At 53.2% G+C, this 14,599-nt stretch overlaps 1 protein-coding gene across 1 annotated transcript in view; it reads right to left on the bottom strand.

The window, feature by feature from the left end:
- Positions 1-4,871: 4,871 nt before the first annotated feature.
- Positions 4,872-14,599, bottom strand: part of LOC149337844 (uncharacterized) — a 124,920-nt gene continuing 115,192 nt past the window's right edge. Inside the window, exons 3-4 of the mRNA XM_089554529.1 lie at positions 6,577-6,769; positions 4,872-4,895 (exon numbers count right to left, since the gene is read on the bottom strand). Of these exons, the coding sequence (XP_089410655.1) occupies positions 4,872-4,895; positions 6,577-6,769 (217 nt within the window). The remainder of the gene's footprint in view (positions 4,896-6,576; positions 6,770-14,599) is intronic.

Genomic DNA, 14,599 nt, shown 5'->3' with positions numbered 1-14,599 from the left:
CCAGCCATATCCGGCGCCACTGCCCCTACCGTCGAAATGGTTTAAGGGGTTTTGCTTCAGACGCTCCTCGACCACGTTACGGTGAGCGACCTCAGGAGATTAAGCAATACCTAACCTCTAACTTGCAGGCTTCGACTGTGCCTCGACGTCAGTCTCGAACCCCATCGCCAAGGAGATTCTCTTCTCCCAGCCGCACATCAACCTCTGGTGAATTCAGAGACACGTCCTCATGGCGGGAAAACTGAAGACAGCGTCCTCCGGGGGTAGGGTCGCCGCAGCTGGAAAGTGACACGAGCCTCCACTGGACGATTTGCAGCGACCACAAGACCAACAACCACCTGACCCGAGGAGCTCACCGACGAAGAGCCAGCGATTGGCTTCTACGGAAATAGGAAGTAAAACTTTTGTTTGGGCGTGTTGGTTCATCTTTGAACTGGTACATACTTGCGTGAAGAAGACGGGACACAACAAAGGAACACACACGACATAAACAGAGCGCAACAGAGCGCATACCAGTAACCGGAAATACCAGTAACCGCCGATAACTTAGAATAACCGCACTGGCGGATACCGGCGCTGATTTTTCTGTGATAAGTAGCCGGCTAGCCACGACCCTCAGAAAGGTTTTGACACCTTGGACTGGGCCGCAGATCTGCACAGCCGGCGGCCATGTTGTGACGCCGACCAGCGTCTGCACCTTGCGAATTCAAATCCGCGGCGTCACTTTCCCCGGCTGGTTTGCTGTGCTTCCTGAGTGCTCTAAAGACCTGATTCTCGGTTTCGATTTCCTCCAGCAATATGGGGCTGTCATCGACTTTCAGGAGCTCATCGTCTCGTTTGGCGCACACCGCACTGTTGACGACGAACCCCAGCAACGCAGGACTAAGTTGCGGGTCTGCGATGATGACGTGGTGATTCCGGCGAGAACCAGCATGTTAGTAACTGTGGAGTGCGATGACAACGCCGGCACCCATGACATCGCTGAAGCCAACATGCCGCTGCTCCTGGGTCGGCAAGTGTGTGTAGCTCGCGGGCATACAGAATTGGACAATAAGCGAGCCGAGCTTTTGATAACAAATTTCGGTTGTGAACCACAACGTTTAGCGGCCAACACAGCGATTGCTTATTTTGATGAACGCGGGGAATGCGCCGGAGAGTAGGCGTTGACGGGGACTACGAAATCAGTAGGATCAACGAATGCTCCGGTTAAACTCGACGTGAACTCGAATCTCCTGCCTAGTCAAAGACGCAACATGCAGACTGACATTGACTCTTTCCGGGACTGTTTTGCGTCAACTTCCAGAGTTAGACAAACGCCGATAACAAAACATCGAATTATAGTTGACGAAAGCCTCAGACCATAACGTCAGTCGCCGTACCGGGTATCTTCAAAGGAACGGGATGCAATTCGAAAGCGATTGCAAGAATCAAATCAAATCAAATCAAATCAAAGTTTATTTCCCATCTAGCACTACAGATGAAGGAATCGTAGAAAAAAGCTGCCCTTGGGCAGCTTTCTTCTACGATTTTCTTTCTACGATTTCTACGATTTCTTTTTTCTACGATGCTTCAGGAAGACGTGATACAGCCATCGAAGAGCCCGTGGGCGTCGCCTGTGGTCCTAGTTGCAAAGAGAGATGTAACCCTACGGTCTTGTATTGATTACCGACGTCTCAACAAAGTAACTATGACAGACGCTTATCCTTTGCCGCGCATTGATGACTCCCTAGACCGTCTGCGCCACGCCAAATAGTTTTCATCACTCGATTTATGCAGCGGCTACTGGCAAATAGAGGTGGACGAACGTGACCGGGAAAAGACCGCATTTATTACCCCGGAAGGTTGGCACGAATTCAGGGTGCTCCCTTTCGGTCTATACTCAGCTGCGGCAACTTTCCAACGGATGATGGACCCTGTGCTTTCTGACCTCAAATGGCAGTCCTGCCTCGTGTGCCTGAGTGATGTTGTTATCTTCTCCGACACTTTCGAAGAACACCTCAGCCGGTTACGTGCTGTTTTCGAAGCTATCCGTTCAGCCGGCCTCTCCCTTTAAGCCAGAAAAATGTCACTTCGGTTCCCAGGAGCTGAAGTTTTTGGGCCACATTGTGAGTGCCAACGGCGTTAGCCCAGACCCCGACAAGACTGCCGCCGTCACTGCTTTTCCCATTCCTGCTGACAAGCGAAGTGTGTGCCGTTATCTGGGTCTCTGCGCCTATTATCGGCGTTTTGTGAAGAACTCCCGAATAGCTGAGCTCCTAACCCGCCTCACCAAAGATAACGAACCGTTGTTCTGGGGTAGGGAGCAACAACATACCTTCGAAGAGCTACGCACGCGTCTCCAAAGTACACCCATACTTGGGCACTTCGATGAGGCAGCTGACACAGAACTGCACACAAACGCGAGTAACGTTGGCCTTGGTGCGGTCCTTGTACAGTGGCAAGGTGGTGTTGAACGCGTAATCGCTTACGCAAGCCGCACGTTATCACGATCTGAGGTGAACTATTCCACCACCGAAAAAGAATGCCGAGCTATTGTGTGGGAAGTACCGAAATTTCGACCCTATTTGTATGGCGGCCCTTTCCGAGTGGTGAGCGACCACCACTCGCTGTGTTGGTTGGCAAATCTCAAGGATCCCTCAGGGCGACTCGCTCGCTGGAGCCTCCGACTGCAAGAATTTGATGTCACCATCGTGTATAAATCAGGGCAAAGGCACAGTGATGCAGATTGTTTGTCCCGTGTCCCCCTTCCAACCAACAGGGCAGCCCTCGACGACGATTCCCTTTTCCTTGGTGTCATCTCCGCGTCCGCCCTGGCTCAACGCCAACGAGACGACACTGAATTACGGTCCCTGATTGGCTATCTCGAAGGCAGCGCTCAGACTCTGCCCGGGATCTATTCACGCGGCATGTCATCATTCTGTTTACGGGACGGCATCCTGTACAAAAAGAACTATGGGCCGACGGAGGCTGTCTATCTGCTCGTTATACCAAATGCCTTTCGCGATGAAGACTTGCAGGCGTTCCACGATGACCCTTCCTCTGGTCACCTTGGTTTCTCCCGAACGTTGGCACGCACGCGGCAAAAGTACTACTGGCCCAAGGTCGGGGTGGTTGTAAAATGCTACGTCCGAACTTGTCGCGAGTGTCAACGTCGCAAGACGTCGTCGACTAAGCCGGCCGGACTATTGCAGCCTATTGATCTACCACAAGTTCCTTTCTGCCAAGTCGGCATGGATTTACTCTGCCCATTTCCGGAGTCTTCGCAGGGTAGCTAGTACATTGTGGCCGCCACCGACTACCTAAGTCGATACTGTGAGACGAAAGCTCTTCCCCGTGGAATAGCTGCGGAAATGGCCGCCTTCTTCACGTACAATATCGTACCCATATATCGCACCCACGGTAGTTATAACTGACAGAGGGACGGCCTTTACCTCGGCGCTGACAGAGGAAGTTATGCGACTCAGCGGCACCAGCCACATACGAACAACAGCTTATCACCCGCAAACTAATGGACTCACTGAGCGCCTATATAAGACTATCGCCGACATGATTTCCGTGTATGTCGACGACAACCACCGCAACTGGGATGCAGTACTCCCTTACGTTACATTCGCACATAACACTGCGCTGCAAGAGAAGACTCATTTCACATCGTTTCGCTTAGTCCATGGTCGCGAAGCCATGACTATGCTCGATGCAATGCTGCTTCCTGGTAGTGTAAACTGCACTGTCGTGGGGGCCGACCGCTTTGTTCACAAAGCCGAGGCCGCCCGCCAACTTGCTCGGCAGCATCCGGCATCAACAAAAAAAAGACGCTCATCGTTACAACCATCGCCACAGGGATGTCACTTACCAGCCCGGAGAAAACGTTTAGGTGTGGACCCAATCCGTCAACGAGGGCGCTCTGAAAAGCTGCTTCGGCGGTACTTTTGCCCCTATAAAGTGATACGCCAACTCACGAGGTAAACTATGAAGTTCTCCCTCAAGGAACTGTTCGTTCCTCTAGACAACCAACGTCCGAGGTTGTACATGTCGCACGAATGAAGCCTTACCACGCCCGCTAGCAGCTCACTCGTCTCTGCCTTCGGGCGCCGAAGACTAAGGTCTACAGCTTGCGCACCCGTCGCGATGGTGGTCGGCCAGAACCGCCTCATGCGTCTCGGCAACGCCAACGTCCATCCCACACTCGCAGTGCTGCCCAACCACAACGCGCTGCAGCTTGCATACTTCGTCGGGCAGAGTACGCACGCCTCGGTGTCGGGACCGCTGTACGACTGCGTGCTGCTCGAACTGGAAGTAGCCAATGTCCGGCAGACGGAGAGCGTAAAGGCCATGCCTTTCTCCACCCTGCCCGCCCATATGCTCCAGCTATCCGCATATAGGATGATTGTGTTTCAGTGCCTCTCCCTCCTCGCGTACCAGATCAAGACAGCCGAGACAGTGGATTCCGAGCCTATTGCCGATCACTGCTATAAGCACTAGGACTACTGCGCCTCTGCCCGGGCACTCCATGAACAGCAGGTGTTCGGGCTCTACAATCCCATTACCAGGGAAGCGGCTGTCGGTACACACAACCTGCCGCGTCGAACGCGGCGCTTTCCTGACGGGGAAGGGGGGGGGGAAGCAATGCCACATTCCTGGGCATTCTTGTGGCGCCGTCTCTCGGCCGAACTGCCTCAACCGCTGTTCGAATGCCTGGAAATCCTGTTTCAGCTCTGCCAACTATGTGCGGAGGTTAAAGGGGAATGTAATGTTTTGGCCTCCCTGTGCTCTCGATGATTATCCCAGCTAGTGATTCGGACACGGTAGCTATAGCTTTTTTGGCGAAATCAAGATGTATAGTTATGATATGATGATTAGTGCCCAGGGCCTCACTTGAGCTCGTCCAGACCGGTCTGGCAAGGTTGCGAGCAAAAGTAAGATCCGGGCTTGTGTCGGCGGTGACACTATTGCCGATTCTTGTGGGTGTACTCAGATCATTACATATTGTTACGAAGAAGAAGAGGGCAGTGGCGCGGGACGGAGCGCTCGTGCTAGGCCCACAGTCATTAAACCACACTATCATCTGTCATCATGTCGTGCTTTTCCTAGGCTTGCCACCTCGTAACATTTGGTGGAGGTGCGGGTTCCTCATTGTCATCCTGGTCCCTGGAGCATCGCCACCTCCTGCCCGCCTTCGTCGTTGGCCGAGGGGACCTGGACTACGCCGCCAGCTCAACCCGAGCCCGACCTGACCAGAACCGACCAGCCGCTTTCCCCAGCCCCGTCCCCAGCCCCGACCACAAGACACGACGACCAGGACCAGACGCAGCATGACCCGACGACGACCCGAATCAAGACGGCACCCCCGCCCAAGCTGTCCGGCGAGTCCTTAATCCCTGACCTTCGGCTGTGGGCGACCGACCGCTGGACCTGAAGCTCCAGGGACAACCGTTCATCGGATCATCTCGTTCATCTTGGTGGCAAGCCTTTCATCTTCTTCTATCCTTTGTGATCATGGTCATCGCCACCTCATCTTCGAGAATTTAAACCACCGATCGGGACGATCGCTCGGAGGACCCGGGTCGTGTTACGAAGAAGAAGAGGGCAGTGGCGCGGGACGGAGCGCTCGTGCTAGGCCCACAGTCATTAAACCACACTATCATCTGTCATCATGTCGTGCTTTTCCTAGGCTTGCCACCTCGTAACAATATGGACAGGCCGTGCATCTGAAGGGTGTTGCACAATACGTTGTTGGTGCGTGTATAAGCCCAGTCTACATGTGCGCAGTTGGCTTCCCCTAATTAAGCAGCGGAGCCTATTTTTCATAGTTGGAGGTGGTTTTAATGAGATAACTTAAACCTGAGACCGGTTGCCTCGGAAGAAGGCAAGAATTGACGATCAAGAGGCGATGACATCTGTGAGCGGAGGAGATTCATTCTAGGAATATGGCAGCTACTGGTGAGGTTAGTACATGACAAGTGTAGGGTACAAAATCTTGAACAAACGTGGTAACCCTGAGGTTTCGAGTGATGTCAAGGGGGTACCAGAGCGTATCCCTGGCAGCGATAAATTTGTGGCAGTATCCTGAATTGCTGCTACATCAGGGGATGTGGAAGAAGCAGAGACGAGCCGCTGCGCGGGGTCTCGTTTGCGGCGAAATATCCCCGGCAGTTCCATTCCAGGATGCCCAATAGGCGATTATTGCCCGTAAACTGGGCCATGGTGGAGGGTGGGGAGGCGAAGGATGGGAGCAGCTATGGCGTTGCTAGCTGGGATATGTGAAGACATTTTAGCAATTAGTTGTGAAATTTGTTGTAGAACGGTGGTGGCTACCAGACTGGGAATCATTTCTGTAACCTTAGTGATGACGGCTTCAATGTAATTTTGAGTCTGAGCCAGAATACTGGCCTCGAGATGTTGGGCAGTGTTTTTTAGATTAGAATCCATGTGTGGAGTGTAGTCTGGTCTGCGTTTATTTTGTGGAGGGGGTGTGGAGGGTTGAGGCGTTGGTAAAGAGGTTGGGGGTGTTGGTGAAGGAGCGGGTGGAGAAACAGCAGAAGGGTTAGAATATATGGCTGCCGTAAGAGGCCTTACCTCATGCCGCATGAGAGCTACCTCTTCCTCGTGCTCTGAGGTTTGGGGTGTACAGGTGGGTTTTGTCCAGGCTCGCTGGTGTTCTTGATGAGGCACTAGAGGTGGAAAGTCCTTCGGCGGGGGCTGGGCACTGGTTGCTTTGGATTCAGCGCTGTCTGTCTTCGAGGTGGAGAGGTCCTGGATTTGCACGAGCCTGAACCAGAAAAGTGGGAACCAACCACAAAGAATGCAGCTCGGCGTGAAAGGGGTCTCTTGAGTGGTGAGCTTCTCGCCAGAATGCTCGGCAGAGTCCAGCTTTTGGGATAGGGCACATATCATACCTGTGACCAGGTTTCATGCAGTTCGTGCAAAGCATCAGGGCTGCCCTTGTAGTTGGTGCAGGCAACGGTGTACGACATACATATATTTAATGGTGTGAGGCACGGGACCAGACGCGAAGGTTTTTAGGATCGACGCTGTTTTTCCCATGCGTCGGACCGCTATGATGTTAGCCTCCGGGTATCAGTACTGCAAGCCACGTAGGATTTGCCCTGGTGTCTCATTCCAGTATGCCTGGGAAATAACACCGTTGACAGCGCTGGAGGGGCCGCGATGTACGCGGCTTCCGGGTGCTGCTTGTCATCTAAAGTAATTCGCTTTTTTTACGAAAGCGATAGCCGTTGCCTCCGCTGCCGTCGCCACTGTGCAGGCGTTCTTAGTTGGATGGATTCTGATGTGCAATTCGCTCCTTACTGAACAGCTGAGTGTTGACTGAAGTACCTGCAGGATACTGAGAGCCAGGAGCTTCTCCCGGGAGCGGCCGCCACACGGGCGAAAGACGACTCTGATGGTTCCTACCGGCAGTGCGGCGAGTGGCTTACTTCTTTGGACCACCACGCGCGTCATACGTAGCAGCTGCAGAGTCTCCTTGAACGCGGATGGATAGTTTCCCACATGCAGCGTCCGGTGGAACACCGGCGTTTCTGGCGCTTCCCTTAGGTTGGAGCGAGGTCGATGCGGGGTGCTTTAGGGGCGATTAAGAACCCGGCGTCCGATTTCTGTAAGCATGGAGCTCAATTTTCTGCTTACCAGGGTGACAGTGAAACGGATTAGAGGTCTCTCCAACCACAGGCTCCTCCATGGCTGTTGGGGAGTGAGGAACGGAGCGGGCCGGCGAGGCTCGCCTCGATGAGGCGAGGCTTAGCGCAGCGGCGTGGCTGCCAGAGACATTCTGACCCGGTAGTTCACCGGATCATTGGGCACATCCAAAAGATGGTAGCGATGGTAGCGAAAAGAAGGAGCGTGTACCTTTCGGGATCCGTTGAGGGCCTTGGTGAGTACTAGAACGGACTGAGGGTGGCACAGGTACCACAAATTGGCGGAGCCAATAATAAACGCGTGCGCTCACTCGAATTCCCCATACACCAACTCTTCGTCAGAATTTGCTTAGAAAAATATTTAATGCGAGAGCATTAGGAAGTCGAAAACTGAATTGTGTGTGAAGCCTCCACGTGCCAACCGTGGAGTTAAGAGGATCTGTCCTCCTCCCCCTGCGCTAGCTGTATGTAAGTAAGGGAGGCGCCGGACAGAAAATTACTGATTAAAAACGACTCAGCAGCAGTCCGACGTACAAAATACACCGGCTCCTGAAGAATTATCCGCGCAAAAATTAGGCTTGGGACAGCTATGACCCCTTCGAATTGCTCGGGAAGAGTAATCGCCGCTAGTGGCTGCGTTTGAAACATCCACCTCAGGGACCTTGGAATAGAACCTTCGCTGGCCTGTGAAATGCGTGAACCGACTGTAAAGGGCCCTTCCAGAGGACAGAATCTGGTGTAACCAAGCGGTGAATAGCATAGGCGAGATTCTGTATCGCTGCCTGACACCCTACTTATTGGAATTTTATTGCTGACTTTATCAAGGACTATGGCAGCGCACGTGCTATAGATATCTTCTAGTATTTTTACATAAGGCTCTTCTATACTCTGATTCTGCAATGTCTGCATGGGTTCTGAAGTTTGGACTGAGTGAAATTCTTTCGCGTGCTCTATAAAGTTTCAGCAGTAGTATTGGTTTATGAAAAGAATAGAAACGGAAGGGAATGACGTTGGCGTCCGGAGAAATTGCTATCTGACATCATAGGCACCCGAGCTGCGGCCAGGATTAAGGAAAGAGGCGGAGTGCATAGCGTGCGAACTAGATAAAGGAGCGATAGCAAAAAAGGAAAGAGGAGAGCTTTGTGCAATATTTGCATAAAATAAAAATCAAACAAGTTTAAAGCAGCAGTATTTTTACCATGCCGCAGCCTTTGGGGTGTAACTTTAAACGTTGCCACACGCCAGAGTGCGCATACCATCGTCACAGGCGGTGGTGGTGCGGAAAGTCAAAACACATCAAACTTGCCACGACCTACGGAGAAACGCGCAATGCGAGGCGACAATAGCCAAAGAGGGTGTTTGGCCGGGGCTAGCCACTCTACGTGCCCTGCACCACTTCGACAATCTCCACCGCGCACCGAATGGCGGCGCCTTCGGCAATTCCCACACTCGTGCAAGAGCGCGGCACTGCAGACTTAAGAACAACTACGGGCTGCGCTCGCCACTACGGAGGTAAAATGCGAAATCATCGGTATCGCGGCAAAATACGGGGCAGTAGCTTGCCGAAACTGTCATGTAAAAGTCACTAAGGGACCACCTGCTCGTATACTACGACGGCTTCCTGTCGAGCGAAAGCTGCTTGCTTGCCACAGTGGCTACCATCTGCGCTTTGAGACTGCACAGCCAGCAGAGACTGACCTATGGCGTCTTCACCTCGACCTGATGCTCGCCCCACTGCCGCTCAGGTGTGCATTGCAGCGTGACTCCCACACCCGCCAGCAGACTTCCGCCCGTGGCACTCGGCACCTGTGCGCGATACAAGAGTGTGCTGGGCGGCTCGCACACAGCAAATGCACTATTCGTGTGCAGTCTGTGCCCTGTCATTGCTGCATTGGACGGCACCGGCCTTAGTCAGATTCCACTACTGGCGATGTGCTCGCCCTGGAGGACGTGTGTCCGGTGACCCACGATCAACTCCGTCAACAGCACCAGAACCAAAATATGGCACTAGGAGAGCGCATCTTCCTCTTTAGCGCAGCTCAATGGCGGTTTTCCAACGAACGCTGATCCGTACGACTTACGCAGAAGTGGCGGCGCGCTGTGTGCCCATGACTATTTCGCCTCGTCAGCCCGTCCTGCGCCCGGCCTCGCCTCTACGACCAGAAGCGGTCTCTCCACCGTCACCGCAGCGGCTTTTCACCCCGTGGCGCACATCGGATAACCGTCCCATCTGTTACTCCTGTGGGTACCTGGGACATGCCGCCCGTCACTGTCGCCGTCGCATGGTGGCCTCGCCAGCCATCTCAGGCACTGTGCACCCATCTCGGATGCTTCATTCGGCTCCTCCGTCCTTGCCTCTGGACGCGTACGCCAACGACCATCGTCCTTACGAGACCCGATGTTCTGCATCCCCACGTCGCCGCTCACTGTCACCGATGTGCCGTCGCCCTCTCTCCTTTGAAGAGGGAGACTAAGTTCCGCAGTTCCGGAGGCAAGAACTGCGCACTGTGCGAAAAGCTGAAGGCCGCCGCATTCTTCACGAAACGTTCTTCAGGTCACCGTCGACGGACTGCCGGTACATGCGGTTATCGACACGGGTGCCTCGGTATCAGTGATTCACGAAAAACTATGCCGCCGTTTGCGCAAAGTCACGACATCATTTACGGGTCTCCCGCTCCGCACCGTAAGTAAACAGCGCATTGCCCCTCTGGCCTCATGCACAGCGCGGGTCATCATTGACGATATCATTGACGGTATCCAGTACAATTCTTGGTGATGTTCTCATGTTCACAGGATATAATTCTCGGGTGGGACTTCCTATCCCACAACAAAGCCGTCATCGATTGCGCCCGCGCCGAAATGTAATTTTCTGCTTTGTCTGACGAGCTAATACTGAAACCTCTGCCCCCTGGCCACTCAAGGTCACCATCATTTAAGATATGGAAGTTTCGCCGAAAGCATCTGCCCTTGTTTCCCTGTCGTGCCGTGCCGCGTCGGATGACACCATTTTATTTACGCCATCTGCTTCCTTTGTGCGCCGCAAGAACCTGCCGCTACCTTCTGCTGTCCTCGATGTGCGCCAGGGTGTCTCGAAGATGCTGCTCTACAGTCCATCCCCGTGTCCCCTTACCCTGCTCCCTGGCGAGTGTCCTGGCTGCATTAAACCTTTCTGCCTCCTCTCTTTCCTTAATGTCCACGAGGTAGCTAGCAGTCCCTGAGTAAACGCCATGCATTCCGAGCCCGCTACTGAACCTGAGCCTGACGAACTGTTCCGCGCCGCCATCGACGATACTCTTCCGTCCACCTACCGTGTGTGGCTCTCAGCCATTCTCGCACGCTGCGCTCCTCTTTCGATGCAACCCATCAGCCTGTAGGCCGTACATCCGCCGTGGTTCATAGCACTGAGACCGGCTCCCACCCGCCTTTTCGTCAGCGGCCTACCGCGTGTCTTTGGCTGAGCGTCTAGTGATAACTGAGCACTTTGAGGACATGCTGCACCCTGGCGTGTTCCGTCCCTCTCACAGCCCTTGGTATTTCGGGTGGTGCTGGTCAAGAAGAAAGATGGTTCTATCAGATTTTGTGTCGATTACCGGCGACGCAACAAAATTACGCACAAAGACCGCTACCTCGCATCGCTACCTCGCATTATCCGCTACCGCGCATCGACGACACTTTTGATTGTCTCCAAGGCACAGAATTCTTCTCCTCCCTTGAATTGCGTTCTGGCTACTGGCAGGTCCCGGTGGCTGCAGCTGACCGTGAGCAGACCGCATTCGTTGCCCCTGACGGCCTTTACGAGTTCACCGTCATGTCATTCGGCTTGTGCAACGCGCCAGCCACGTTCGAAAGAACGATGGACAACGTCTTACGCGAGCCGAAATGGCACACGCGCCTCTGTCACTTGGACGATATCGTTGTCTTTTCGGCAGATTTCTCTACTCACCTCACGCGCCTGCCGCAGGTTCTGACTTGCCTCACCGACGCCGGCCTTAATATGAAGAAGTGCCACTTCGGCGCTCGGCAGCTAACCATCTTGGGTCACACTGTATCTAAAGAAGGCGGTCTCCCTGACCCGGCCAAACTCCGTGCTGTTGCAGAGTTTCCTCAGCCGACATCAATCAAGCAGCTTCGGAGCTTTATCGGTCTGTGCTCCTACTTTGGGCGCTTCATCCGCAATTTTGCGTCGATAATTGCGCCACTCACAAAACTGCTGGAACCCACTCTCGCCTGTCCGCTTGGTGATCCGAATGCCGAGACGCGTTCACCACGCTTCGCCGTCTTCTCACCTCGCCGCCCATGCTTCACCCATACTACCCGACAGCCCCTACCGAGGTACACGGTCAGTCAAAAGTTCCCAGGCCACATGGTCCGCTTTTCATCGGTATATCCTGAAACTTAAGATTCCGATAGAGCTATCGAGGTTCTCAGACGGTAGAACGATGCTTCTTCTATTCTCTACAGATATTTTGAGCTTCGAGGGTATCTCAACAGCCCGACTATGCTGCTCAAAAGCGAACCCTGTGGCCTTGGAACTTTTGACTGACCCTGCACATACGGATGGAAGTGGCGTCAGCCTCGATGCTGTCCTGACTGAGCGGAAGGATGGTTTTGAGGAATACGTCGTTGCGTATGCGAGGCACGTGCTCACCAAGGCTGAATGCAAGTATTCCGTAACGGAGAAGAATTGTTTAGCGATCGTCTGGGCGCTCACGAAATTTCGATCCTATCCGTATGGCCGCTAGTTTGATGTCGTCACGGACCACCACGCGCTTTGCTAATTGTCTCTGAAAGATCCGGCCGGCAACCTCGCCCGATGGGCACTCCGTCTTCAGGATTTTGCACATCCGCGCTCTATATCGCTCTGTCCGCAGGCACACGGACGCCGACGCTCTAGCTCGATCTCCTCTGCCCACGGCCGCTGCATGCTCAGCGGTGCCAGAACCCGTCCTCTCGCCTCTGCCCGCTTCTGATATGCTCGCAGAACAGCGTAAAGACCCGTGGCTTGCGTCGATCATCGACGTCGCGACCAACGCTCACACTGCTGTGCCTTCGCGCACTCTCCGCCGCCAAGCACTCCATTTTGCCCTCCGCGATGGCCTCCTCTACCGCCCTAACTATACGCAGGATGGTCGACGGTGGCTCCTCGCGATAACTCGCCATTTACGTTCTGAGATCTGTGCCTCGTTTCACGCTGACCCACAATGCGCCCATGCTGGTGTGTTGAAGACGTTCCAAAGAATCTCTCAACGTTATTATTGGCTGGGAATGTACGGGTACATTCGCCAATGCACCCACTCCTGCATGGCCTGTCAGCAATGCAAGTCTCCCGCGACCCGTACGAGCGGCCCCTTGCAGCCATTACGGTGCCCGGCCCGCCCATTCGATCGTGTTGGCGTCATCTACGGCCCGCTGCCCTGCACGTTCTCTGGGAACCGCTGGATAATTGCTGGCGTTGACCACCTGAACCGATATGCAGAGACCACCGCACTACCCGCTGCCACTGCTCTCGACAGTGTCCACTTCCTGCTGCACAATTTTGTTCTTCGCCACGGTGCGCCGCGGGAGCAGTGACCGAGGTCATGCCTTTCTTTCGGACGTGGTGGAAGCCCTACTCAGAAAGTATCGCATCATTCATCGAACCACCACTGGCTACCACCCTCAAACTAACGGGCTGTCTGAGCGCTTTAATCGCACTCTCGGCGATATGCTCACCATGTGCTGTCGGGGACAAAAGTCTCCACGCGACCGGAGCCGGAGCAACGGAAAACTGCGTTTCAACGCCATCTGCAGGCGGCATGTCGGACCCAGACAGCCAATCTGTGACCTTCATTATCAGCAGGCATGTTGCTTGACTCGTTTCAATGTTTCGTGCTTTTGCTCGCCAAAATGTCGAGCTGCGCCGCAGCAGTAGCAATCTGGTGGCCCTGTTTTCATTTTGTGTCTTCTTTTTTCAACTCGCGTTCGGGATATGGCAAGGTGGATGTAGAATGGTGGCGAAGGCTGGGCCAGGGGGGTAAAGCTGAGCTCGCAAAGCGGTCCACGCATGTAAGTCGCCATCTTGAACGCCATCTTACAACACACTATTGTGGCCAGCACAGTTTTTTCTCGCAAAGTCAAGGATGGGTGAAGTTTGTGTTTAAAGTCGGAAAACTGCGGCAGAGATAGTAATTATATGTCACTCTTACGCGTATTTTCAATGTTTTAAACACATCTTGTAATCTTTAGCACACTGATTGCGGTCATTTCTTTTAATATCGGACGATTGCGAACATGTTCACGAGTGAACTGAACAAACGCTCTCGGAGTTTCGGTTTTAAACTTCTTTTTTCGAACCTGATTTCAAGGCACTTAATTCAAGGAGCTGCATACGACAAGGAGTCACTCGCGCTCTCGTTCACCGCGATGCCATCTTCGTGCGTTGATGCATGGGAAAAGCTCCAAAAGGATCGGGCACTTTGCATCATTTGTCAGTAAAAGTTGAAAGAGATACATATGCACATTTCACGACAACTGTGTACTGTAAAGCGTGTGAATGAAAATCTCCCGCTCTTGGAACTCTCTTTAAAGGCGGATGACACCAAGCGAATGAACCTTGCAGCCGTTTACTTTTTCACGGCATTCGACTTTCTTAGCGCCATTGCCTCAATCTGCTTGACAGATTGACACATTGGCAATACTTATAAAGGATGCAGGTGTTCTTGCTTAAATGCGTTTTATTACGATTTTCATCAGTAATGCATGCGGTAATTATTTATTTATTTATTTATTAGAGATACTATCAGTCCGGTCAGGACCAAGATAGGTGTGATACAAAGTACAGATTACAAAGGCGGAACACGACAAACAAAACACCAGCACCATCCAGTCGGTGCCAAGTTTTAACATATCAAAAAATGGAACTGACCTCTAAGCAACAAATAAAAATGCGCAAAAATATCGCTGCAACG

This window comes from Amblyomma mixtum, chromosome 7 (genome assembly GCF_055824585.1).
Source record: "Amblyomma mixtum isolate Tamu chromosome 7, ASM5582458v1, whole genome shotgun sequence".
Taxonomy (NCBI): domain Eukaryota; kingdom Metazoa; phylum Arthropoda; class Arachnida; order Ixodida; family Ixodidae; genus Amblyomma; species Amblyomma mixtum.
The sequence above is the reverse complement of the archived record's forward strand: the minus strand, read 5'-3'. Positions and strand labels throughout refer to the sequence as shown.